Source organism: Trypanosoma brucei, chromosome 8 (genome assembly GCF_000002445.2).
Source record: "Trypanosoma brucei brucei TREU927 chromosome 8, complete sequence".
Classification (NCBI taxonomy): domain Eukaryota; phylum Euglenozoa; class Kinetoplastea; order Trypanosomatida; family Trypanosomatidae; genus Trypanosoma; species Trypanosoma brucei.
This window is the reverse complement of record NC_007281.1, coordinates 1,230,322-1,256,425: the sequence shown is the minus strand read 5'-3', so window position 1 is coordinate 1,256,425 and position 26,104 is coordinate 1,230,322. Positions and strand designations below refer to the sequence as shown.

The following is a 26,104-nucleotide window of genomic DNA, read 5'->3' as shown; positions in this document are numbered from 1 at the left end:
GGCCGCGTTACGATCGTTCTCCTTCTCCGCTTTTCTCCTTCTATATGTGTTTTTTTTTGCGCATACAGTAGACAAACATTTCTTATCAATACATCTTCCATCCTTTTAAAGAGAAAAAAAAGGGAGGAACGAGGGTGCGACGGATAGGCCCGGTGTGGTTTTCAACTCCACGTGTCCTGGAAACCAAACCGGATCACACACAGTGGAACGAACCGGAGCCTTTAAAAGTGTGAGGGGAGTAGAACGAACAAAAGCCATGCTTCGCCGTAATCTTGTTTCTCTGGCCCCAAAACATGTGGCGTGCGTTGGACTCCTCACCACTGTGACGAATGGATTACGACGCAGAAGCTTATGTGCTACGGGCCTAAGTGGAAGCTTTCGTTACCACTCCACGTCTTCAAATATGACCCCAACTAATGGCGGTAACATTCCGCACACATTGCCGCATCAGTGTTCAATCGAACAGGTACTGATTCCTGAACTAGAACCCGGTGGGAGTGGTATACGTACTGACACGTTGCGGGGTGTCGTACAGCTGTTGATTGATTCCGGCGCCTCTGATGTTGAGGACGTGTCCATGCTTGATTTTGTCGCAATGGTCCCACGGCGACAACTTACGGCCTTACGCGGCCGCCGCGAATGGTTGGATGTCGTTCTTGCCTCGGAACGCTATCAGGTGTGCAAAGACGCGCGAGCGCTCCGTCTTGCGGGTATAACGACGGTGGGTCGTTGGGATGAGAACCGGGAGCGAGTTCCTGTGTCGATGTATACCCGGGGCGTTTTAGAAGAAGCGTATGCCACGATGGCACGGCAACCTGCTGAGTCACAGAAGGACCAGGTGATTATGTGGTTAACAAAAACAATACAGGCTGCTGTAATTGAAGAGTTCGTAGCGAATAAGGGCAACAGGAAAATACTCGCACCACTTATCACGGGGATGCAGGCGGCACTCCCAGGGGCTGTGGCAGCTGCAGCTAGTGAAGCTGCTGGAGAGAAGAGAGAGAACAAAAGCCAAGAAGCGAGTGCGGCGTCAGCAACCGAGGAGGGAGAAGACAAAACTGATGCCTCTGGTAACAAGTTTAACAAGTCACCGAAGAACAGAGGAAAGAGGCATGCGAGACAAGTAGAGTTGGCTGCTGGGGAGGGTTTCGGGGAGGGAGAGGAAGATAAAGTGGCTGCGGCCGCAAGCAATAGCAAGAAAAATGAGAAGGCTGCTGAGACTGTACATACAGATGAGGATGCTGAGATCGCACGCCTCTTGGAGGAGACAGAGCAGGAGTTTGCTCCCGCCCCATACGTGCGGGGCAATAGAAACTTGAATCCGGTAGCGACCCCGGAGAATGTGAAAGCGGAAGCTTCCGACCCGAAGGCGATGAGAGTCCGACATAAGAAGAGGGGCACTGATGACAGTCCGCAGAAAAAAGGTAGACACCACAATGCCGATGTCGAGGAGGAGCAGCGTGGCGAAAATGCTGCGACCGCATCCGCAACAACTGTTTCACCGCCCAACAAGAAAGAGAGAGAGTCTTTAGCGCGCCTTACCGCCCTGATGCTTCACCAGTTTAGCAGTGCAGATGGCTATCTGCATCTACCGGACGTTAGGGAGGACGAGAAGAGAGGCTTCGTCATACCAATCGACGACGAGATTTCCCAGGTGGATCCGTTCGCCCTTTATAGTGCCTTCAGTTCGACAAGTTTATCGCGTAACGATACGGCGGAGATTGCCGCATTGAAGCAGGTGTGGGCTGCGTATAACAGCTACGCAGAAGCGCGTGAGGCCTCCACAGCCGACGTGGCGTCCGTCCGATTCTACAAAGAAAAGGGTGTAGAGGCACTAATACACGCTGCTGTTTTGTTGCGTACCATTTCGCGTGGGCATCCCGTTACGGTTGATGTGCGTGATGTACCTCCGTTTGGTTTTCCTCTTCTCTCATCTGATCGGCGTCCGTACCGGTCCCGGCGTGGTAAAAACGTAACTGACATGACGGCGGAAAAGGTTGATGAAGCCGTTAAGGCGTTTACAGCATTCTTCGCGAATAAAAAGTGTCGTTTCACGCCCATTCGGCCGGCAATTGACTTCAACTCGGGGTGTAGTGTCGTCGCATTGATGGGAACCACGCTGCACTTATACGAAACATCTCTCAAGAGTTCTGTTCGTGAAGAAGACATTCGTTGTCGTTTTGCTGAGGCGATGCTTGGGGTGCTTCACGTGCTTGATCAGCAGATTCTAACCCGTGTAAACGTCGTGCATTACCACATTTTGGCCACTTCCATTAGCGGCGGCAGTGGAACCAACAGAGCAACTGCCATGAGTAACGCAAACACATCCATTGTTAGTATTGACACCGAAGGGCCTTTCTCAGTGGCAGAGAAAAAGCGTCTTTATCAGCTTGCTGAACCGCTAGGACTTGCGAATGCAATAGCTCAGTGCGAGAGTGTCTCTAGTCTTGTGGAAGCCATAGAGGAGTTTGATGTTTCTGTGGTTCACGACATTCTGACCAACCGTGACGACCTCGAGGCACTGCTTACGCCAACGCTTGTACAGTTACTCCCAGAGGCTGACGATGATGATGATTTTGACGAAATGGAGGAGATAGCGGCACCCGCACGACGGGGTATTGCTTCAAGGGATTCGTCAACAAAACATGGTAGTTCCCAAATTCCCCAGACGGTGGGCAATACGCTTCAGGGAACCGAAATGGAAGGTGAAGAAACAAAGGTTGTGGTTAAATCAGGAAGGGGTGGAAAGTCGAGGTCACCGCCCTCCAGGAGTACCGCCATGAAAGAGGAAGAAGTGGAAGAGGAGGAGGAGGAGGAGGAGGAGGAGGTCGAGATGGCGGATGGAGAAGCGGTTGATGAGGAAGAGGTAAAGTACGAAGAAGTCGAGGAGGAGCAGGTGAACGAGCAAGCAGAGTTCCACGAAGCGAAAAAGAGGCCACAACAACCTCTGTTTGCGAGTGCAAATGGAAAAAGAGGAGGCCCGCCACCAACGCGTGGGCGGGAGCAACGGGATCGACTTCAAGCTATGGAGAGGGGTGGTGACGGTGTTGAAGGAGCTCCTCGTCGCCCTTCATCTCAACCCGATCGAAAGTTTGTACCTGACTCGTTCCGGAGCGTACCTTCAAGTGAGATACCACCAGCCCCAGTTCCACGAAGGGGTTACATCACCCGCAGACCTGCGCCCCCCGTCATGAATCATGAGGTGGATGAAATAGAAGAAGAGGAAGAGGAAGCGGTTAGGCGGCCGATAAGAAGGACTCCACCCACTAGACGCCCCCCATCACCATCGTTCCAATCGTCACCTCAACCATCGCCCTCGCGTCTACAAGGAGACGCGGCTGTTAGGGAAGTGAGCTACGACGATGAAGAGGCGGAGGCCGAATTGACTACTCGTCCAAGAGTCCGAAGTACTTCCGGGGTAAGACGTGTAGGCCGTGTTGCAATTTCCAACAGTTCGGATATCATAGGAGATGAAGATCGCTGGTTCGAGAGAGTACGGCGTTAAGTGTTGAGTAATCGTATCTTGTTTCGGGTGGTTATTGTTTTGTTTCCCCTTCTTTTTTTTATTTTTGGTCAGTGATGTTTGTTTCAACGCTTCCTTTCCATTCTCTCGCGACCCTACCTGAGGGTGGGTCCAACAGATCTATAGAAAATGCTGAATATGCGCCAGTATAGAAGGGTGAAAAGATATATGAGAAGGAGTGTAGGGGGAATGGAAAAGAAGAAAGGAGTGAATAAATGATTCACACCTCCTTCGCTGGGTTTTCTTGCCCACTTTTCTCTTTTCTATCTTATTAGCAGTGCCATGCACTTACCATCACACTCAAGTGTCGTGGGATTCTCACCCGCCCCGTGTATTCCGCGGGCGGGTGCGCTTCTGCGCACCGTCGTTTCCTCTTACACATCCTATACAAATATTTGAATGTGGAGGAGGGGAGAAAGTTTATTTTTGCTGTCCACTTGCTCATTGATTTGAAACTACCAATGGGAGCAGTGGCAGCCCCAAGCAAAGGGGAAGGTACATGCCAAGGCAGACGAAATTAGTCTGTCGGGTTGCATCTATATCTTCACACATTTATCATAGATCAGTGATTGGTGGGAGGTACCCGAGCACATGGGGAAATGCAATTGGAATTTCCAGAGGAGAGTGAAGCTCCGAACTGCTTCTTAGTTTAGTCATGTGCAGACGGGGTACAACGAAAAACACAATTTTTCTTTTTCTTTTTTGAGAGGAGACTAGTAATGTGGTTTACCCTTCTTTTAAGTAAGCGTCACTTCTCCAGTCCCTTTCTACCCTCCCTAATGCAAACATGCACAGGAGGTTTGGTGGGCGCAGCGGCGGCCTACAGGCGGTTACACAGTGCTTCCGGAATTAATTAATTCGATTCGCTTCCTCCTTTTGTTCTTTTTGATTTGCGAATCTGCGTTGTTGTTGTTAATAGAGGGTGCAACATAGTAATTGGTAGGGCGGCGTGGAGACATTTGTTACAAACTTCAGCAACCGGAGCACCTGCCAAAAGCAACAAAAAGAAAACGATTAAGAGCAAGTTAACATGGGCAAGAAGGCTGAGCAGAAGAAGCGGGAAAAGATTGTCGAAGACAAAACGTTTGGGTTGAAGAATAAGAACAGAAGCTCGAAGGTACAGTCCTACATTCAATCCATTTCCAAAAGTGTCAATCAAGGAAACCCCAATGACCGTAAGCGTAATGAGGATCTTGAAGCAAAACGAAAGGCCCGTGAGGAGAAGAAGGCCTTCGAGATGGAGATGGCTCGCCTCTTCAAGGACGTTTCTACCGTCAATAAACAGGACAAATCGAAGCAAGAGGAAAGTGCCAACAACGCAGAAGGTGAAGAGGTCGACAAAAATCTCGGTTGCGCCCCTGATGAATACCTGTTCAGACCAGAGGACTTTGACGAGGTGCAATACGATGAGCGCCGATTAGAGGAACAGCTGGAGGCGGAACGTGAAGCATTGAAGGGGCGCAGTGATCTCACACCCGTTACGGAGGAAAGTTTTCAAGCCTGGAAAGCGGCCAAGCGACAGGAGGCAGCCGAGGCGGATGCCGCTCGTGTGCGGAAGGCGAAAGCCGGCGAGGGCAAACTTCGTGGTTGGGACTTATGGCAAATGGATAAGGAACTATTTGTTGATGACGAGGATGCCGATGAGGCGTATGAGAGGGAATCCATTCCAGACGAAGACGCCGACGAAGCCGCGTATGATCTTTCTTGATGTGAAGTGCCCTATTGCGATAGTAGGGAAGAAGCAGTGTGTGCTGTTGTTTCAGGAAGAGACATTGAAGGAAGGGGAGGGGAGGTCGGAAGTTGTGATTATGTTAAACCGCAAAAAGACCAAGTGACGCAGCCCATGTGTGTTTGATCCCTGAAATAAAGAAAAAGAGAGGAGGGAGGAAGAGAAACCAAACGAAGTATTTTTATTTCGTTGATTTCGTAGATGGCTTTCTTTGTTTTTCTTGACAAGTATGACGCTTCGAGTGCCAGCGATGTGGAAGTGTATTTGTATCCGTCTCTCCCACTCAGTTTAGTGTCATTTTTTTCCATTTGCGTCGTGGCAGGCAACGTCACCTGTTCTCTTCCAACCCGAGATGCACTCTTACAAGCGCTGATTTCATGCCGGTGTGTGAGGATTCAGGATTGTATATGTTGCGGAGTGGTAGATATTCAGCGAGGATGGTTGTGGCTATTGCCTCTCCTTTCTTTCTTGTCGTATCGACTGCTTTTTTTTTTTTTTGTTCGGCTCCTCATCTCTATCTTTATTTCGTTGCCGTCTTCATTCTTTCGTTTCTTCTGCATACACAGACACCTGGCACCTCCCTGATGAACCTGCAGCGCGCGACGTGTTTAGGTCGAAGCACATTTTTCACCTGTGGGATCTGCTGGTGAAGGAAGGATGTCAAGTGGGTCTTAAAGCATATATTTCAAATACGCAACAGCAAAAAAAGAAACTGCCCACCACAACACCTACTGCTACTTCTGTGATTATTTACGGTTCCCTCCACTGTTACTACGCGTTACGACGAGGATGGACATATGTTGTATCTCTCGCTCACACTTAAATGGAAAGGTTTCTGTTACTTTCGCACCATCCTTTTTCTTGTTTTGTGTTATTTCTAACTCTATAGGAGCAACATATATACGTACATATATTAAAGTATAGAAAAAGCAGTCACTTGTTGTTGATTAGCTACTTCAAGGTTTAATCTCATTTACTTTATATATATTTATATCCGACTTCGTTTAACTCTTCCCCCACATCCACTTACTGAACCCATGCGGCTTCGTTCCTTCTTGCTGCGATACTACCCTCCGGGAATAACGTTGGAATATGAGACCTCCGTTGGGGAGGTGGGCGAGAAGCATATAGATTTACTCACGCTGACGCCAAACACCAATCTAGAACTCTTGGCCGCAGAAATAATCAAGGAGGAGCCCCTGCTCTCCATGAATCTTCTGCCGCAGATTGTCACGTATCTGCAACGCCTGGTGGACAAACTTCGTGCGGGTTACAACAACAACCAAACGTTTTACCTCTTCAAGACTCTCCGAGCGCACATGCTGCCACTGACCAACTGTGCCTTCAATAAAGGCGGTGATTCTTTCATCACAGGAAGTTATGACCGCACCTGTAAGGTATGGGACACGGCCACGGGCAATGAAATTGTTTCTCTTGAGGGACATCGAAACGTTGTTTACTCTGTTTCGTTCAACAACCCGTACGGCAACCGAGTAGCCACAGGGAGTTTCGACAAAACATGTAAGATATGGGATGCACGGACAGCTCAGTGCTACTGCACGCTGGCGGGACACATGGCGGAAATTGTGTGCATGAGTTTCAACCCCCAGAGCACACACTTGTCGTCAGGTTCAATGGATTACACGGCAAAGGTGTGGAATGTTGAAACAGGGCAAGAATTGTACACACTACTCGGCCACACCGCAGAAATCGTCTCACTAAATTTTAACACGAATGGGGATCTCATTCTCACTGGTAGTTTCGACACCACTGCGAAGTTGTGGGATGTGCGGACGGGAAAATGCGTACACACATTGAGCTCCCATCGAGCGGAGATTTCCTCCACGCAATTTAACTTTGCTGGGAACCTCTGCGTCACAGGATGCATTGACCGCACGAGTAAGTTGTGGGATGTAGGCAGTGGACAGTGTGTTTCAACGCTGCGTGGGCACACGGATGAAATTCTTGACGTTGCTTTCAGCACATCGGGATCCCAAATTGTAACGGCTAGTGCAGATGCAACGGCGCGTGTATACGACACGGCGACATTTAACTGCGTCGCAAGTCTGGTGGGGCACGAAGGGGAGATTTCGAAGGTTCAATTCAACCCACAAGGCACAAAAATTATTTCGGCTGCAAATGACAAGACGTGTCGAGTGTGGAGCGTGGAAACGGGGCAGAATTTACAAACGCTTACGGGGCATAATGATGAGATATTTTCGTGTGCTTTCAACTATGAGGGAGACACAATATTAACGGGATCGAAGGATAATACGTGTGGTATATGGAAAAGTTGAGCATTAAAGAGGAGAAAAAGGAAAAGCAAGGGTCCGAGTGGGCAAAAGGAAATAGATTAGAGGGAAAATGTTCATTGTGATGTCATTGAAGTTCTGTGCTTCTCTTTTTTTTTTCGTCTGGCGAATTTGCAGGGGGCGCTGTTGCTTTCCAGTACCTTTTTTTTTGTTTACGGTGATCTCCAGTGGTGTTTGGTTAGTTGGGTACGTTGAGGTTAGGTTTGTGTGTACAGGGAAATGAAGTAGACACTATAATTAAATAATGAACCTCATAGCAGTGTAATATATGACACCTCTGCCGCATCCCTGACTTGTTCTGACGGCCTGACTTCCTTCTTTTTTTAAAAAAAAATCCTGTTCCACCCTTTCTTCACCTCGTTGTTGCGCGCTCGCCTCCTGTTGGTGCTGTGGAGATGCCGCTGGTGCCTTTTTTGTTTTTTGTTTTTACTTTTTGAGTTCCTCCCTTCCGGTGCGGTGTTGTTGTTTTTTTTTTGTTGTTGTTGTTCCTCCTCTCTCTGTGATTTCCCCCTCTTTGATTTATTATTATTATTATTATTATCACCTTCTCTTTCCTCCCCGTAAGGAGTTCACATGTTAGAGAATAGAAGCGGGTCCTCCCAGTTACGAACGCGCTCCTTCTTGTCATTTGGTCCGTTAAAAGTCCCTCACTTTTTTTTGTTTTTTTTTCTCATCTTCCGCTTCCTTCCTCTAAACAGTTTTGTTTTCTTTCTTGTTTTTTTTCTCGGCTTTAAAAAAAAAAAAATGTTATTGCATAACGGCCCGATTAGCTCTCCATCACTCTACACAACATCTCCATCCATTTATTTTTCTTTTTTGTTTGTTTGTTTGTTTGTGTTTTTTTGTTTCGTTTTGTTTTCTTCATTTTGTTGTTGTTGCTGCCACATGGACCTTTCCGGCCGCAACATTGGCGTTTGTGTCTTGTTTTCTTTTTGTTTTCTTTTTTTTTTTTTGCTTCCTTTTCCTTTTTTTCCTTTTTTTTCTCACTGTTTTTGCATTGAGGTGTGACGCGATTGGGAATGAAGAAAAGAAAGGAAACATAACGGGGTTGAAGGATTTTTTGTTTTTGGAGGGGGGGGGCAAAAAAAAAAAACATTAAGAAGAGATGCGTGAGGTGATGAGCAGTCGCGGTTATTTAAAAAAAAAAACAAAAAAGAAGAGGAGAAAAACAAAAAAAAAAGAGAATGATTTGAATAAATGAATAAAGCAGAATTAAAAGAACAAATAAAACATAAAGAAAAGAGGCAACCCAAGTTTGTTGAATTATTTGTTCTGTTTTCTTTTTTTTTTCTTTTTTTTTTTAATTTCTATTTTGGCTATCATTTGTAGGAGAAAGGAAGAGAAGGATAAAGAATGAAGAATGAAGTGGGCTCCTTGATGTGCTGCAATAACGGCATGTTGAAAGGGTGTGAGATATGAGAAGCGGGAGGAGGTGGGGGGGAAAAAAAAAATGAAAGTGGCAGCGCCGTAAGTTCTTTTTGTTTTTTGTTGTTTTTTGTTGTGTCGGCGAGAAAATAAACGTTGGTTGCAAGATGAGCAACCTGAATGAAATATTAAAAGGAAATTTGAAAGACTAAAGTAGTGAAAGAAGCAGCAAATATAAGGTAGAGTGTCTTTAAAAAGAAAAGAAAAGAAAGGTACAAAGAGGGAAAGTAATGTGAAAGAATTGATAATGCGAAATTGCAGGACGGTACCGCACACGTTCAGAAGTAAAAATAATATTTATATATTATTATAGAAGAATTTAAAAAAAGGATTAAAAAAGAAAAAAAAGAGGGAAGGGGGGAAGGAGAAAAGAGTGGGCGCGATCAGAATGAATGAAGGAGAGAAAATGAAGCGCATGAAAGAAAAAAAAAGAAAAAAGAAAGTAAGGGGGAAAAGAATAGAGAGAAATGAAAAAGAAGAGAGTCAATGAACCGTATGAAATAAACACGCGAACTGGTAGTGACGTGTTTAATTATAGGCATTGGAAGAACAAATTGAGAACGAATAAAAGGGGGGGAAAAAAAAAGAACAAAAGGAAAGGAAAGAAAAGGAAAGTTGGCGAGCCGGTACAAGAAATACACGGCACGTCCGCTAATGGTGAGTGATATTATTATGATTATTCCTTTTATTCCTTAAGCTGACCATTCCTTTTTGAATTACTGCTGGTACGCTGCAGCTATCCCTTTTATTTTTCTTCTCCTGTTTCTTTTCATCCGTTCGCAGTTGCTTTATTCGCTATTATTGTGGTCCGAGTGATTGACGGTGATGTTATCTTTTTTTTTCGTTTCTATTCTCTTGTGTTCATTCCCAGTCCTTTTTGTTCTTGTTTTCATGTTACAAATTATATATTTAATACTTTGAGGTAATTTGTTCTTTTTTTTTCTTTTCTTTCTCGTTCTGTTGTTGTTCTTGTTTGTTAGCGGTGAGCATCGTCTTCAATGGCTGAGCGATGACAATTTCTCGTTGTTTTTTTAAAAATTATTTCATTCATGGAAGTGGTGATATATCCCAGAATACTAGTCTGCACTTTCATCGTTATATATATATATTTATTTATTTATTTATATTTGTATGTATTTGTGTGTGTTTGTTTGTGTGCCTTTCTCACTCCGCCTTTCTTCCCCGGTTCGCAGTTGGTGTTGGTACTTTTTTTGTTGGTGTTTTGGATGTTTGTTTCATTTCAATTCTTTTTTTTTTTGCCGCGGTTGTCACACAGTCTTATGGTTGTGTTTTCATTACTGTTATTTGTCATTATTTATTCCGTCTGCCTCATCCCTTCACTTTTCCTTTTGTTATTAAACTCGCTGATCGCGTTGACGAAATCGGTTTATTGATTGATGAATAATTTGGGTTTTGTTGCATTTCTTTTCTTTTCCTTTTTTTTTTACAAGAAATTCTTTATCACACTCATATTCTTTCCTCTTTTTTTTTGTTTTTCTCCGTGTCCGTTAGTTATCTCTTAGTGATTAAAATCATGTCACCTTCAATAGCGAGTGTCAAGGGAAAATCGTAGGAAATAAAATGACTGTTGCAATGCGCCTTTGGATTACCTATAAAATTTTTTTTTAAAAAAGGAAGGCGCTGCTCGGGAATGAAATGTGTTCTTTAAGGCAGACGTTACGTGACGTTGGGTATCTCAAAACAACATTAAGAAAAGAAGAGGAAAAAATATGTTAGAAGCTAAAGAAATATGGTGACTTGTTGTTGTTGTTCAATTCCTGACCGGGGTACAAATGAATTTGTATGTTTAATGCGGTGGCAGGCGATTCAACTGGAAACATCGGGGGAGTGATGTACTGTGAGTAATTGTAAACTTCTACATTTACATGCGGACGCAACAAAAGGGATATTTTAATACTAATAATAATAATAATTATTATTATTAGTATTATTATTATTATTAAAGAGGAATGATTAAGGTGGGTTTGGCACCTGAAATAATTCTGGTAGGTAATCTTCTACCCTATAACATCCTTTCAAATTCACTCAATTTCTTACAAATATAAGTGCATATATAAATGTCATATTTTCAGATGTGGTGCACGGAATGAGCGCCCCAAGATTATTTTTGGTGTCGTTGTTTCAGTGGAATCTCCAATTTGGAATTATTATTTTTTTTTTTGGGGGGGAGTAAAATTGAGGTTTTGCCACTTGTATACTCTTTGCATCGAAACCTGTTATTACGCACTCTCTGTTCTGCCTCTTCTTTTTTGTTTGTTTGCTTGTTTTACCCCATTTGATTTCGAAGGGACGAATTGGTACCCACCTTTTTTTTTCTTTTAGTAAAGAGAGGGGGTGAGGGATACGACAACATATTTTTTCACATAGTATATATAAATACATATACGTATATATATATATATAAAGAAAAAAAAGAAAAAAAAATATATATATAATCATATATAATTACATATCCATGCTAGATCTATTTGCATCGTTGGTTGAGCAGCACTTCATGTGCCGTTTCCCTACACGCTCCCACTGGCCAGGTCCGCATCGCCACTCTAGCGGTGACAAAATGGTAGAGGAGAGTAATAACAAATCTAAAACAAAAAAAGAAGAAATGTTGGAACCGAAGGGACCCGATAAGGAAGCTAGCAGCAGCGCGTTGTTTCCAGTGGATATGTTGGAACTAACACAAGGAACAACCGTACGAAGCAGCACCCTACCCATCATGCAACAAATGCAGCAATCTTCTTTTTCGTGGTCTCAACTCCCAAACTTCGTCGGTGACACCGACAGCCCTTGTAAGCAGAGTCCCAGCATACGTTGGGATTGGTCTGCAGCAAGGACAGCAGCTGAGCGAGTGCCCCAAAAAACAAATACTCAGGGATTAAGAGAGTGTAAACAACTTCAGCCACAGGGAGAGGGTCATTTCTCTAGTGTTATTCACCATCGACAGGGAAACCACAGTCTGCACCTTACGGTTCACCATGGATGGCACTCAGCGGTAACCACCGCAAGAGCAAATATTCGCCAGGAGCAAACAAATGTACCCCAGGGACTGTTAATGTATAGAGCACCGCCGTGTACCTCATTTTTCCCACAATTTGAAAGTGTAGTGAATAGCACTACCCACGGTGATATGGATTTCTCCACTTCCATCCCACAACTCGGGCCACTTCAGGACGGATTGGGGAGTGTAACAGATCCAACTCTGTATAGCACGCACGAGCAGATGATGAATTCTGAAACGTGCCACAGTCGAACAGTTGGGTACATAACTTTAGGATCCAACGACACAAATCGTAAGTATGGTGATGAGGATGCATCTAAACAATATATTGGAATTGGTAGCGAAGTAGTCATCCCCACGGTAGTGCCAAATACTATTGAGTCGTTGCAGGGCACTACCAACACAATAAAGGAAGGCACGCTTTTGCAAAGCTCACGTCTTATTTGTTTGGAGGACAGCGGGTACGGGGGTGGAGAAGCGCAAGAGATTCCTTTGAAGCATGTTAACTCTCCTCGTAGAAGGAGGACCGCGGAATGCACTTATTGCTTGTATGAACGCCCTTTGCACTGTGATGCGAGAGATGGATCGGATGAGTACCGTCCCGAGTTTTACGTAGGGTTGGATGATGATTACCATCAAGATTACAAAGTGTTTGATGCACTTTCCATCGTTACTACCAGCTCTTGTTGCTTCGGAATGGGTATGAAGGGCTTAAAACCACCCGAAACGTCCGAAAACGTGCAACGTTTCCTAACGTTAATAAACCGCTGCTCCTCAACAGATGGAGATTCGGACGGGGAGCGGGAGGTAACGGTGGTAACTGATGGTGGCGAAGCAGATCCGGCATTTCCTGTTGAGTTTCTCACAATGCCTCATAAGGAGGAAGCACCACTGCAATTACTGCCATCATCTTCTACTACTGATTCCAAACACGTGAGTTTTGCTCGTATCGGTAATGCAAAACCCCCTGCATCATATGCATTCGAGGAGTTTGTTTATGCTGAGAAGTTAAAAGCAAAGCAAGAAAACTCACTCGCTGTATCGAAACACATCAAGGAGGCTCGGGCGGCGTATGATATTTCTAACCAAGTTCCAGCCCACGACGCTCCATTAGTGTTTGGCAATTACCCAACAGTAACTCGGGAAACGGCACGTATGTCTCATGGTGGTTGCTCTCAGCATATGTGGACCCGCAATCAAGGGAGTGATGAGGTCGCTTCTCCTCATTTCTGGCGGAGGGGATCCGATGAGGCGGGAGAGCAGCGACGGGAAATACACACATTTGTACGCCGATGGCTCGAAGAAGTACATGAGGCCACCGTGGTAACGCAACATAAGGGGTGAATGCAAAAGATAAGGCTTAAAATGAAAGAAAAAAAACAAGAGAAACTGAGAAGTTACGGAACATGGGTGTGGGCCCAGTGGCATAAGGGCGAACAACATATATATATATATATATATGTTTGTTTGTTTGTTTGTTCATTCACTCATTTATTCTTGCTTTCCTGTGGGTAGATTTTTTTTTTTGAAAATGGAGAGGAAAGCAGGATGTGAAATAAGAGAGAGGTGCTACTGGTGCAATAAGAAATATGATTCAAAATGCACCAAAACAAAAAAATAATAAACCAAAAACCAAGAAAAAATAAAAGAAGAGAGACACGAGTCAAAGGAAGAAAAAAAAAAGAGGAAAAATATCCCTAGCCCACATGGCACGGAGCATATTTCTTTTTCGTGATTTTTTTTTGTGCGTTTTCTTACTTGGGTTACTTTTTTTGGACCATCAGTTTTTTTACCCTTTCCCCACTTTCCCCCATCGAAACAACCCGTGTTGAAGTTTGTCGCTTGGCGGAGTTCAAAAAAAAAATAAAAAGAGGAAGAAAAAAACGACTCTTTCATTCACTTAGTTGAGTTTTCTTTTTTTTAAAAAAAAAAACAGTAACAAATATTATTACTACTATTAAATTGTCTCTTTCGTGCTTTTCTTCTTTTTTTTCTGTGATTTCTTGCAGGAAGTTGCAGAGATGAAAGAGAAAGGGAGGGTATGACAGAAGTGGCTGTCTTTGTGTGTGTATATATGTATGTGTGGGAAGACAAGTAAAAAAGAAAAGGAAAATAATAGTGGTAGTAGTAGTGATAATAACAGTAATAACGAAATATAAGTTATATGCCGTTATTATTTTTATTACTACTACCATCATCACCACTATTATTATTATTGGGGGTTTCATCTTTTTGTTTCCTCTTGGTCCTCTTTCTTGTTTGTTTGTCTTACCTTTCCATATCCATATCACACCCTCTGGTGTGAGAGCGAAGTTAAATACAAAAGAAAAGAAAAAGAAGGGAGCAAACAAATATATTTTTATAGGGTTGGGGTCAATGGGGAACTGACATCAAAGAAAATATATATATATATATATATAATATAATACAAAGAAGAAGAAATGAAGAATGAGTGATGAGGCAGTGCAGAGAGAAGGGGCAGTTGTATTGACAAACACGGCACATTTGGGGGAAATGAAATAACAATATGAAAATTACTTTTTAGTTCTTTTTGTTGTTGGTTTCTTTATTATTGTTTTTTGTCTTTCCTTTTTTTTGTCGCGTCCGCATGTGTTGTTATTATTATGTTGGAAATGGGAACGGAAGGGGATTTGAAAGGTCATTTTGACACCATCTTGTGCTTCTTTAGAGCAATCACTTCTTTTTCTTTTCTTTTTTTTTTTCCATTCCAAAGTGTTCCCCTTGAGTGTTCGATCATTTCACGCCCATTTCAAAATAACAATTTTTTTTCTTTTTTTAATCCCTCCCTTTTTTTTGTTGCTTAGTTTTTGGGTTCTGATTTTACCGGATCTTCGCTTTTCGGTTTTGAACACGTGCAATTTTTCAAATCCCCCGCCACCTCAGTTTTGTTGTTGGAGACGTGTGAAAACAAGGAGGAGGAGGAGGAGGAAGAAAATAAAGAAATATAAATCGAAAATAAATTTTAAAAAAAGTTAATAAAAACGGAATACGGTAAGGAAGGTCGGGCAGGCTTTTTTTTTAAAAGAAAAAAAATATGTTTTGTTTCTCATTTCCCTTTCTGCTGCTCTGTCCTTTCTTGCTTTTGTTTTGTTTTTGTGTGTGCCTGAAAGGTGTCCCCAACATTTTTCCTATCCTTCTCTTTACCTCTCTTTCTCTCTCGCTGTCTTTTCCTTTCTTCATCTTTTCTTCTTCTTGCTTTTGTTTTTCCTTTGATTATTATTTTATTTTATTGTATTCGTGTTTGTATTTGTGTTTGTGTTGCCTCCGCTTTGTAGAACAGGGGGGAGGGAAGAAAAATAAAAATACAAAAGGCCGTGGGGTATTGAATTTCGAGTTAAATAATTGAAGTGTGAGCGACTTCCTACCGTCATTTTAATGCAGATCGCCCAGTTCCTTTCAATCATTTCTTCCGTTTTATTATCTTTTGTTTTGTTTTGGTTTTGTTTTATAGTGATATTGTTTCGCCTCTCAGTTTCTTCCTTTTTACGTTGTTTGGTTTTCTATATTCATATTGACGGGGTTTCTTCTTTTTCCTTTTTTCTTTACGCACTTCATTTTACATATGGTTGGTTTTCCTTTTTCTATCCTTTCTTTTGTTTATTATTGACCTTCTTTTTATTTTAATTTTTTTTTTTACTGCTCGTGTGAGTGTTTTTCCATTTTTTTTTTTTGTTGGGTCGTTTTTTTTTTTCTTGTGCGAGTCTCCGCGCTTCACGATATCATTCACACATTTTTTTCTGATGGGGGTGGGTGGTGGCGTTGTTTTTTGTATTGTTTTTTTTTTTAATTTAGCTGATCTTCATGATGATGTTGCTTTTTGGTGCCTTCTCGCGGCGTCAAATTATTTAGTGTGGGAAAATAATGCTTATGTTTCCTCTCCCGCTTTTGCTGTTGTTATTGTTGCTGTTTTTGTTTTTTTTTCCTCTTTCCTCTTCTCTTCTTTACCTTCTCCTTTTTTTTCTTTGTTTTTGTCTTTTTTTTTTTTTTACGGTATATAATTATTTATTCATATCACTTTTCTTTTTTATTTTTCATTTTTTCCCCATGATATTTTGGGCATTTCATCGCATATGACATGATAAATGAATGAAAATACGGTGTATTATATGAAGAACAAAAATATAATACGAACAAATAATTAAAACAGTTGATCAGCTAATGGTTAATATTTATATATTTGAGAAGGATGTGAAAGCAAAGCATTAGAACGCCACAACTTTTGTAATATATATATATATATATATATATATTACATTATATTACACAGAGATGTATTTTTCTTTTAAATAAGGAAGGGAAAAAATGAAATAATCTACAAATCAACGATATATTCCCCTTTTGCTGAAGTTTCTTTCGTTTCATTCCATTTTGTTTCGTTTCCCCTTCCTGTGAAACGGGTTTGTGTATTTGACTGCTTATATTTCCCCCATTTTTTTTGTATTTATTTTCATACGTTATCTTTTTTTATTTGGTTCTTTCAATTACTTCCTTGCCTTTAGGCTAACAATATATTTGGTCATATCAATGCCAATATATATGTGTTTTTTTTTTGGCCTATTGTTTGTGTGTTTATGTGTTTGTGTGTTTGTGTGTTTGTGTGTGTTTTTTTTCTTTTTTTTCAGTTTTAGTTTAGTTTTTTTTTTGTTCCCCCCCTTTTTTTTCTTGTTTCTCTTATATTTGTGTACTTCACACTTTCAGAGGAGGGTATATCCATCATATTTGTCACAACATAATTTCTGCTCCTTGTGAGCAAAAAAAAACAAGGTGGAGTGTCGTAATCTTTTTCTTTTTTTTTTCCTGTCGCGGCATTCGTAAAGCACAAATAATTTCGCAAATAGCATTAAATAAAGCGGAATATAAATGCCTCTGAAGAAGTTGTGATGGATGCAATCATCACCAATGAGCGAAGAATGTATGCAGAAGGGGGAAAAAAAATAAAAACTGAATTTCGTTCTTTTCTTTTTTGTTTTTATTCTTTTCATTTCCTCTTTCCATTCATATGTTTTGTTTATCATCCATTCTTCTTGTATTTATTTAATTTTAAAATATGTGCCTTTAGTGTATTGATGAAATGTGCGTGTGAGTTTCTCCTTATTCCGCTATTGCTTACGTGCTTTTGTATATATTTTGTTCCCCCTCCCACACACACACACACACACACACACGCACCGTTCCTGAAACCAGTTATATTTGACTTAACGATTTATATATTACGTCATCTCCCGTACACCGCAGGAGATATAACTGGTGGGAAGGGGAAAAAAAAACACAAACAAACAAACAAACAAAAAGAAAGAAAGCTTTAAAAGAAAGAATAAGATGATGATGACATGACTTCATTTTTGTTGTTTTTATTTTTATTTTTGTTATGCTCTTAAGTCTTTAGTATCAAAAGCAGTGAGGCTTGCGGGCGAATGTATTCATGAAGAGCGAAATGACTGAAGCAATTGATTATATCTTGTAATAAATTTACCAACTCCTTGCTTACATCGTATAAGCTGCAGGGGATACGGTAATATTTTATTTAATATTTATATTTATTTGCATTTATTTATAATATGTGTGTAAATGTATGGGGTGGAGATGGAGATGGAGGTGGAGGTGGACACGTCAGAACTTTTTCCTTTTCTTTTCTTTTCTTTTCTTTTTTTTTCTTTTTTTCTCTCTCTCTCTTTTTGGTGTTTTTGTTTGTTTGTGTGTATATGTTTTTGCTCCCTTCTTTTTTCTTTTTTTTTTCTTCCCCCTCTCTCCTCCCTCCCCCTCCCCTCTCCACCCTTCTGTTATGTTTAGTGTTTGGTTTTATATTAACAGTAAATAGTTACTACTGCCACGGTCACACACAAGTGGTAAATAATAATTATCCGATACCAATGATTTTGTTTTATGGTAATATTTGTTTGTTTGAATGGTCGGTCCCACATTTATATTTTTCGAAAAGGAAAGTGAAAAAATAAAAGAAAAACATAAATAAATAAATATATATATATATTTATTTATTTAAGAAAGAAAAATTAAATAAGGAAAAGAAAAGGAAAAAAGAAAAAGGATTATATCTGTGAGCATGTCTTTGTTTTCTCTTTTGCTTGTCCTCATCTGCATTAGGGAAAGAAAAAGAGAAATAGAAGAGTAACGGGGCACAGATATCAACTTTAAATAAGGAAAAAGGAAAAAAAAAAAAGAAGGAAAGAAAAAAAGAAAGAAAAAGATGGAAATGGGCGGAAGGATATAAAATGAAAATAAATAAGTAGGGGATGTTTTGTTGTGTGTGTGTGTGTTTTTTTTTTTGGTTTTTTTTTTAAAAAAGAAAAGATTAAAGCACAATAGTAGAAATACTACCAAAAAAAAAGACGTTGGGTTTCTTATTTTTGTGTGTTTTGTGTTGTACCTTATTTCTAGAAACGGCACATGTGCATATATACATAAACATAAAAAAATATATGTACACGTATGTATCATTATTATTATTGTTATTAAAATAACATTTATAATAATCGTTACGATTTGTTTGTTTGAATTGTTTGTTACCCCCCAACACGCCGTACATATGAATTTATTTATTTATTTGTTTTCACGTCGTTGCGCTCCGCCTCATGTTATGAAGAGTAAAATTTATGTATTTATATGTTCAGTGTTTATAGAGATGGCAGCCCCTCAAATATCCTCTCTCAAAAAAGAAAAAAATATATATTTATTTATTCATATTTATATATTTATTTATATTTATATATTTATATGTTTATATGTTTTATGAATATGTGTTGTGAAATGAGAATAAGTGAAGTTATGTGAATTAGAACTCATGACAATGGGTATACAATTTATATGATCTTACAAACAGAAAGAGCAAACATATGCATACACGCACTCAAAATGAAGTAAAAAAGTAAAATAACTTTTTCCCTCTTTTCAGCTCGCTCATTCATCTCTCTTGTTATTTATTTTTATTTAACACTTACGCTGAAGGTGTGATTTATTCACCTCTTCTAATTCGTATGGGCTGAAAGTCCATTCAAAAGAGAAAATAAACAAAGGAAAGGAAAGAAAAAGAAAAAAAGAAAACAAACACACAAACACACACACACGTGTGACAATGGTAATTAACAGTAATAATAATAATAATCTAGCAGAGTTGTGTTTTTTTTCTTTTTTTAAAAAAAAATAAAGAAATAAAGAAAAAACACGAGGGGGTAAAGGAAACAAACAAAGAAAATAGTATGAATTCAACAAAAAAAAAAGAAGGAAAATTCGAGAAAGAAAAAAGAAAGCAGAAACCCTGAGAGGGTAATTAACGGAAGTAAATATGAAGAGAAAAGAAAAAGAAGAACACCATCATCAAATAAGTTCAAGTGACGCGCTACCGTTTTTTTCCCCCCCCCCTCCCCTGTTGCCCAGCAGCAAGTGTTTCGTCGTTGGGCATACGTGATTAAGTAGTGAAAGTAAATATAACAAAAAGCAAAACAAAAAAAAACATCCACATATATTTGAAAGGATATTCATATATATATATATATTCATATTTACGCGTATGCATACGTACATTTACATATTTATACATTTTACTTTACAATTAAATTTGCCGCACGTTACATATCTCTGCACGTATATTTATACATTTATGTACATTTATTCACGTATTGACTATTTGGTGGTGTGACTGTCTGACACTTTTCCCTTCTTCTCTTTCTTTTTCTTCTCTTTCTTTTTCTTCTCTCCCTTTTTTGTTTTGTTTCGTTTTAATTTATTTTACCTGTGTATGCGTGTGTTTGTTCGTTTCGCTTTTTTTTGTTTCGTTTTTGTTTTTGTTCTCACTTTATATTTTTAGTTCCCTCGTTCCCTTCGTTTACCCTCTTCATTTATTTTTGCTCATTGGAGCTTTAACTCCGTTTCGTCATCTGATGCTACATGCACTCACACGCTGTCAAGTTTCATCAAAAAGGAAAAAGAAGAATAATAATAATAATATTATTATTATAACTAATAATATTTAATAATATCTAATCTTAACAACAACGTCATATTCGTTATTTTGTTGTTTTTTTTTAAAAATTAGGCGCCGTTCCTTTTTTTTTTCCTGCCTCCTTGTCTCCCTTTTCTTTTTCTTTTGTTTGTTTGATTCCCCCCTTCCCCCTTCTTCTCCTTCTCAATTTTTGTGTATGTTCAAAAATAATTAACGCTTCCTCTCTTTACTTGGCTTTGCTTTGATGTGTTGCTGTTTTGTTTTATTTTCTTTTTTTTTCTTCACGTGTATGTTCTTATTCTCATTCTTTCCCATTCTTTTTTTTTTGTTGAGTTACGTTCAGAACAAAAAAAACAGGAGAGAAGCAGTAACGATTACAGTAACAACGGCAGAAAGAAACGAAGAAAAAGTTTGTTTTTAAAAAAAGGGAAAGGAAAGGAAACAGGAGAGGAAATAATATTAATTTTTTTTTTAGTATTACTAGCACAAGATTCACACAACAACAGACGACAACAGAAGCTCTTGCAACAGTAGACATATTCACCATCAAACCCGAGAAGAGAGCGAAAACTGCGCATATAAAATAAAATAAAAAAGGAAGCGTAGTGCAGCACAACACAACACTGAACTGAAAATATATATATATATATTAAGACAGTCAGCGAACGTACAGGTTAGAAATATTCCCAAACAAACACGCACACACGCACCCCCCCCCAAAAAAAAAAAAAAGTACTTTCACCACTAGATCACTTCAGTGTCATTTTTTTAAATATATATATATATATCATCACCGTCACCAAAGTAAAGATAGTTGAAGAAGAGTAAAAGTAAAAAAGTTAAGGAGGAGAAAAAAAAACGAAAAAGAAGAAAAAGAAGGTGAAGAGGAACAAATGAGCGGCCATAGGCATTTGGGAGGTCCTTCACTCACTCAAAATCAGGGAAATGTACTCGGCGAGCGTCCGTGTGTCCGTCAGAGCCGACTTTACCGTGAACATAATGGTGGAAATACCATGAAGGAATTGATGGGACAGGGAGATCTTAAATGGGACACAACATGCGTACAAGGAGCCTACGCTGGAGGTAAAATATTCGACCACAGAAAAGGTGAGCAGGAAAATAATGAACCCATACGAGGGGTGTGTAATCAAAAACATCAACATCAATATCAATATCAACATCAACAGCAACAGTATTGCCACACGGAGGATGAAGACGGAGCTGAATTAGATGAAGAAGAGGCAGCAGATCATTCCTTCCAACATTATGGAGTTAATAATAACACTGCAGAACATCATCCCTCTCAAGATGTTGAAGCACAAGATGAATATTACGGCGTCGTAATTGAAATGGATGATGGTGTGGAGCAGGGAGGTGGTGTCGATTACAGAGCAGAAGAAAAGGAGGAAGAAGCAGAAAAACAACCAACTGAACCGATAAAAAAACAAATTGCACCGGCTGGTGTTCGCCGCGGTGTGATGGAACCAAAAGCCGAAGCGCCCACGTGCCAGCCGGTGGCGTACCGCTCCTTTCGCCCGGGTGCAGGTCATGCAAACCGTCAAACATATAACATTTTTACTGGGGAGTAAATGTTATTATATCATAATTTCGTCGCTTGCGAAGCGGAGCTGAGGAGGTGGGAGAAATTTTTAAAAAAAAATAAAATAAAAAAATGATATTAAAAATTCGAAAAGAAAAAAAGAAGAACAAATAGACGAGGGAAATGCATGCATGCGTGTATGCACACAATATATATTTATATATTTATTTATATAAGTGCATTATATGAAGCGTGTGGAGTTGCAGATTTTTAAGCAACATAATGTCAAGAGTTATTTCCGGTCCTCACACCTTCGGTTGTTTTCTCCTCGTTTACCTTGCGTCAACATAATCAAATAATGTTTGTTTGTTTTGTTTATATTTACTTCCCCTTTCTTTATCCATTATTAGACGTCTGTTCTCCTCTTGCACAGTGGAATGCTGATGGATGGAGGAGGAAAATAAGTAAATAAATAAATAACACAGGAAGGAGTGAAACTTTTTTGTTGGTGGAACGAGAAGATGAGAAATGCGGAGAAAATAACTCCGTCAAGACACAGTCGTACACGCTCCTGTGATGTATGATGATACGGGCATGTGTGCATGTGTGTATTTGAAAGGTGTGGTGAAATAATGAAGAAACGAGACGTTTAAAAAAACAAAAAACAAAAAAATCACATAACTCTTTCTGAAACATGTTTCAATATTTATGATGCGTATAGTTGCTTTATACAGTTTTATTTCAGCGCCTCCACTACTGTGTTAATAACAATGCTTAGATAATGTCTCCTTATCCTCCTTCCTTCCCTCATCATATATTGCGCTGTTCACTGTTACTGCTGTTATTATTGTGTTTACTTTATTGTACATTTTTTTTTAAAAAAAAAAAAGAGAGACACTAACACGTTTCTTTTCCAGTTTGGGAAGCACTGAAAACGTGTTAGTGTCGAAGCACATAATGCAGATGATAACAATCTGTGAGCGACTGATCTGTTCTGTTTTTTTTTGTTTTTTTTTATTTATTTTGATTTATGTATGTGTCGAACATATATGTCCTTGCGTGTACAGATGTGAAGGGTAGGAAGTATCTAAAGAGAGAAAGATTTAGTATATCGTAATGCTTTTTCTTTTCTTTTTTTTTTTTTTGTTTTCCTCCTTTCCCTTCCCCCCGACTCCTCCTTTCCTTATTTTTGTGTGTATTTATATTAATTTCACTCCATACTTTTACCCTCCTTTTTTTTTCCTTGTTTATGTTATGTAGGACACTTGGACGAAAGAATAAGAAAAAAGAAAAAGAAGCAGCAGCACCAGAAGTTTACGTACATTTATATATTAATATATATATATATATATATATTTATTTATTTATATATATATTTATTTATTTATGTATGCACGGCGCTGCAACACTACTGCGTGTGGGAGCTGGATTAGGAGTGAAGGAGTGACAAAAGAAAGCAGCGTATAGTGAAATAAAATGAAAACAAAAAAAGAATGTAAAGTGTACGACGAGAACATATATATATATATATATATATATTATGGTTTCCCCTCTTTTAGACACAAAACAGTTCGGTATATGGCGTTGTTTTCCTGTCTTTTTTTTCTTTTCTTCTTAATTTTTCGATCGGTTATTTGTTTGTTGACTCTCCTTGTCATTTCCAGTCCTTTGAACCGAATATCCCTTTTGCAATCAGTCATGTCGATGCATTACATTTCGAATACGTTCATAGTTGTGTTGTTATTGTTTCGTTTATGTGCTTGTGTTTGTGTTTGTGCATTTGTTTGACTTCTTTGATTATCCCTTCAAGTGTTGTGGTGGTTGAAAAGGAAGTGTGGCAGTAGCCATTCGTCCGTCATTCATTTGTTTGAGTGATTCATCCATCTTTTTTCTCACACCCGGTAAAACCCAAGGGAGAGCAGAGAAAAAAAAGAAAAGAAAAGAGAGTGATACTTTTGGAATCATGACGATGGAAAGAAGACTCTACAACAAACCTAACCTCGAGGATATTTGTATACTTCATCAAAGCATTAAACTCTTCCTTGTAGACTACTGTTTTTTTTTCTTTTTTTCCCCCCGTTAACGTCTCCGCTACTCATAGATTACCTTCAATTTTTACTGTGGGTGATTCAACGGAGATGGCGGTGAAGCCTGCAGAGTACGTCTCCCGTAATTGTACTATTGGCGCTGCAGCAGAACCGAAGGAAAGTTAAAAAAGAAAAAAAGGAAAAGGAAAAAAAAACTCGGGAAGGAAAAGGGAGGCAAGGAGCAACTGAAAGATGAAGCGCATGAAAAAAAAAAAAAGAAAACATTCGGAACGGAGGACAGAACATTTTTTCGTATGTTTATTTATATACTAAAAAAAATTAAATAATGAAAGAAGTGAACAGATGCATGGAAGGAGGAAGCAAAAAGGACAGCTTGGATGTGGAACAATGGTGCAGTTGATATTACTTGATGCGTTTGCTTTTTTACCTACCTTCGTAGCCTCCCTCTCGGAACAATTTTATAAATACAATAATTTATTTATTTATAAACTTCCTCCCTTCACACGTACTTTTACGCATCTACGATTCGCCCTCTTGTAACTCAACAAAGTTATATTCCCGTCAACCAATACGCTGTCAAACTTTGTTGGATCTTAGCAGGGATGGTTTGTGCTCGGCATCTACACGTCTTTCCTAGTTCAAATACACACACACACGGTTGTTATTGTGAGATGCCAATCTTCTTTCAACTCGCTCTACACTTTTTTTTTTTAATTTGGTTCCCACCTCTTTCTCTTTTATTGATTGTGTTGCTCAATTATTATTATTATTATTATTCACTTATTCTTTAGCACCAATGGTGCAAGATACAGGCAAGGACACAAATTTAAAAGGTACAGCGGAGGCGAATGAAAGTGTTGTGTATTGTGATGTCTTTATGCAGGCTGCTCTAAAGGAAGCAACATGTGCATTAGAAGAAGGTGAAGTACCGGTTGGATGTGTGTTGGTAAAAGCGGATTCCTCCACCGCTGCTCAGGCACAAGCAGGAGATGATTTGGCCTTACAAAAGTTAATTGTGGCACGAGGACGTAACGCTACCAACAGGAAGGGACATGCGTTGGCCCACGCAGAGTTTGTTGCAGTGGAGGAACTCCTGCGACAAGCGACAGCAGGGACGAGTGAAAATATAGGAGGAGGAGGCAACTGCGGAGCAGTTTCACAGGACCTTGCGGATTATGTTCTGTATGTAGTGGTGGAGCCCTGTATTATGTGTGCTGCAATGCTTTTATACAACCGTGTGCGGAAGGTCTACTTCGGTTGCACTAACCCCCGTTTTGGGGGGAATGGTACCGTCCTTTCCGTACACAACTCTTACAAGGGTTGTAGTGGTGAGGATGCTGCACTAATTGGATATGAAAGCTGCGGTGGTTATAGGGCGGAGGAGGCGGTGGTACTGCTTCAGCAATTTTACCGTCGTGAGAATACAAACGCACCTCTGGGAAAGAGAAAACGGAAGGATTTGTCAGTTGTTTGAAATTAAGTCACGAGATACGCGAGTTACTTTGGCTGATGGGTCCGGTGGGAGGAGGGGGTGAGGCGTTGGCCATCGACTGTTATTTTTCTCCATATAAATCTGTGGAACATCAATATGATACGTGTTTCAGCCCCTTTTGTCGTCTTCTGCTTATCTTTGTTTGTTTCTTTTTTGTCACGTTCTGCTCTTTCCGGTGGTTGTTTACCTTTTGGTGATTTCTCTGCCGAGTCAGTAACCAGGTAGACTAGGAGGACATTAGGCGCAGTCAGGAAAATTGATCTACAACATCAGTCGTGACGACTAGCTCGCCTGGTACAAAATGGGTTTGGAGAATGTGCCTACGTTTATTGGCAAAATCATTTTGGTAATTTTATTGATGAGGTCGTTCTTCTACGTGGTTAGCTTCTCATGTTGCGCTGCCTTTCTTTTCACCTACCCCGACGTCGCGGGGTTGCAACCCTTCTCACCGGAGTATTGGTCGCGGGTGGATACGTGTAGGGTCCGCTATTAGTTCTCCTCCTTTCCTCTATTTTGCTTGAGGTGAGGAAGGTGGAAGCAAATGGCTGCAGGCAGTTATGTTTGGTGCGGCGAATGAATATTGACAAAAAAAAAACAAAACGAGTCGTTGAGTTATGTTTCTGGCAACTCCGAGTTGAGTGACTGAGTTGCCCTAGTGGATCTTGGTTAAAGGCAGCACCGTATCTTGCCGCCCCGTATATGTGCCGGGACGGACCTTGCAGGGAGGGGCTGGATTGTGAAGAGTGCAAACGCCTACTTAATTGACGCTATGTTTCCCAACCTGCGCAGGAAGAATAGAAGGGATAAAAAGGAAGGGAAAAAGTGACATGATGCGATGTTCGCCCACATTTTGTGTACTTTCAGATCGGTATGCGTATGAGTGGGTACGCGAGAAAAATCATAAAATAGACAGCTTACAGCCAAATCACGTCGGTTGGGTTTCAAACGAGTCACACCGAGGTGAAGATTTTAAGAACTTAGTTTCAACATGGAGAAAAAAAATTACTCTTTCTCGCACGTGCCACCGCCGGTTCTTCCACT

At 40.1% G+C, this 26,104-nt stretch overlaps 6 protein-coding genes across 6 annotated transcripts, besides 67 other annotated features; all 6 read left to right on the top strand.

The window, feature by feature from the left end:
• Positions 1 to 26,104: part of a sequence feature (sequence corresponds to BAC RPCI93-29H22) that runs on past both edges of the window.
• Tb927.8.4230 (hypothetical protein, conserved) lies at positions 257 to 3,505 on the top strand (the record flags this gene model as incomplete). Its single annotated transcript, XM_842161.1, has 1 exon — positions 257 to 3,505. The coding sequence occupies one exon, from the start codon at positions 257 to 259 to the stop codon at positions 3,503 to 3,505; it is 3,249 nt and encodes a 1,082-aa protein (XP_847254.1).
• Positions 2,782 to 2,914: a sequence feature (CT-rich).
• Positions 4,554 to 5,231, top strand: Tb927.8.4220 (hypothetical protein, conserved; the record flags this gene model as incomplete). Its single annotated transcript, XM_842160.1, has 1 exon — positions 4,554 to 5,231. The coding sequence occupies one exon, from the start codon at positions 4,554 to 4,556 to the stop codon at positions 5,229 to 5,231; it is 678 nt and encodes a 225-aa protein (XP_847253.1).
• Tb927.8.4210 (hypothetical protein, conserved) lies at positions 6,290 to 7,549 on the top strand (the record flags this gene model as incomplete). Its single annotated transcript, XM_842159.1, has 1 exon — positions 6,290 to 7,549. The coding sequence occupies one exon, from the start codon at positions 6,290 to 6,292 to the stop codon at positions 7,547 to 7,549; it is 1,260 nt and encodes a 419-aa protein (XP_847252.1).
• Positions 8,084 to 8,105: a microsatellite.
• Positions 8,367 to 8,379: a sequence feature (A-rich).
• Positions 8,380 to 8,400: a microsatellite.
• Positions 8,401 to 8,441: a sequence feature (A-rich).
• Positions 8,489 to 8,546: a sequence feature (A-rich).
• Positions 8,702 to 8,749: a sequence feature (T-rich).
• Positions 8,840 to 8,866: a microsatellite.
• Positions 9,275 to 9,301: a sequence feature (AT_rich).
• Positions 9,311 to 9,472: a sequence feature (CT-rich).
• Positions 9,581 to 9,604: a microsatellite.
• Positions 9,818 to 9,964: a sequence feature (A-rich).
• Positions 10,086 to 10,147: a microsatellite.
• Positions 10,601 to 10,622: a sequence feature (AT_rich).
• Positions 10,922 to 10,952: a microsatellite.
• Positions 11,378 to 11,413: a microsatellite.
• Positions 11,417 to 11,458: a sequence feature (AT_rich).
• Tb927.8.4200 (hypothetical protein, conserved) lies at positions 11,466 to 13,349 on the top strand (the record flags this gene model as incomplete). The annotated part of the gene is made up of 1 exon (XM_842158.1): positions 11,466 to 13,349. The coding sequence occupies one exon, from the start codon at positions 11,466 to 11,468 to the stop codon at positions 13,347 to 13,349; it is 1,884 nt and encodes a 627-aa protein (XP_847251.1).
• Positions 13,447 to 13,466: a microsatellite.
• Positions 13,466 to 13,485: a microsatellite.
• Positions 13,612 to 13,697: a sequence feature (T-rich).
• Positions 14,117 to 14,153: a microsatellite.
• Positions 14,176 to 14,222: a microsatellite.
• Positions 14,405 to 14,430: a microsatellite.
• Positions 14,544 to 14,602: a sequence feature (A-rich).
• Positions 14,979 to 15,008: a sequence feature (AT_rich).
• Positions 15,149 to 15,286: a sequence feature (A-rich).
• Positions 15,438 to 15,473: a microsatellite.
• Positions 15,547 to 15,720: a sequence feature (A-rich).
• Positions 15,933 to 16,013: a sequence feature (A-rich).
• Positions 16,251 to 16,276: a microsatellite.
• Positions 16,373 to 16,406: a microsatellite.
• Positions 16,585 to 16,629: a microsatellite.
• Positions 16,630 to 16,705: a sequence feature (A-rich).
• Positions 17,054 to 17,075: a sequence feature (AT_rich).
• Positions 17,167 to 17,195: a microsatellite.
• Positions 17,295 to 17,315: a microsatellite.
• Positions 17,540 to 17,586: a sequence feature (AT_rich).
• Positions 17,646 to 17,691: a microsatellite.
• Positions 17,738 to 17,804: a sequence feature (G-rich).
• Positions 17,972 to 18,027: a sequence feature (AT_rich).
• Positions 18,029 to 18,073: a sequence feature (T-rich).
• Positions 18,186 to 18,230: a sequence feature (T-rich).
• Positions 18,481 to 18,518: a sequence feature (AT_rich).
• Positions 18,708 to 18,766: a microsatellite.
• Positions 19,038 to 19,089: a sequence feature (T-rich).
• Positions 19,177 to 19,350: a sequence feature (T-rich).
• Positions 19,516 to 19,581: a microsatellite.
• Positions 19,692 to 19,846: a sequence feature (A-rich).
• Positions 19,964 to 20,036: a microsatellite.
• Positions 20,084 to 20,168: a sequence feature (GA-rich).
• Positions 20,201 to 20,309: a sequence feature (A-rich).
• Positions 20,435 to 20,457: a sequence feature (AT_rich).
• Positions 20,615 to 20,636: a sequence feature (AT_rich).
• Positions 20,746 to 20,771: a sequence feature (AT_rich).
• Positions 20,800 to 20,876: a sequence feature (CT-rich).
• Positions 20,877 to 21,572, top strand: Tb927.8.4190 (hypothetical protein, conserved; the record flags this gene model as incomplete). Its single annotated transcript, XM_842157.1, has 1 exon — positions 20,877 to 21,572. One exon carries the CDS (start codon positions 20,877 to 20,879, stop codon positions 21,570 to 21,572), a length of 696 nt encoding a protein of 231 aa, XP_847250.1.
• Positions 21,635 to 21,694: a sequence feature (T-rich).
• Positions 21,731 to 21,759: a sequence feature (AT_rich).
• Positions 22,391 to 22,412: a sequence feature (AT_rich).
• Positions 22,509 to 22,555: a sequence feature (A-rich).
• Positions 22,644 to 22,673: a microsatellite.
• Positions 22,849 to 22,915: a microsatellite.
• Positions 23,039 to 23,062: a microsatellite.
• Positions 23,725 to 23,832: a sequence feature (T-rich).
• Positions 23,868 to 23,898: a sequence feature (AT_rich).
• Positions 24,026 to 24,060: a sequence feature (AT_rich).
• Positions 24,328 to 24,348: a microsatellite.
• On the top strand, positions 24,368 to 25,045 carry Tb927.8.4180 (deaminase, putative; the record flags this gene model as incomplete). Its single annotated transcript, XM_842156.1, has 1 exon — positions 24,368 to 25,045. The coding sequence occupies one exon, from the start codon at positions 24,368 to 24,370 to the stop codon at positions 25,043 to 25,045; it is 678 nt and encodes a 225-aa protein (XP_847249.1).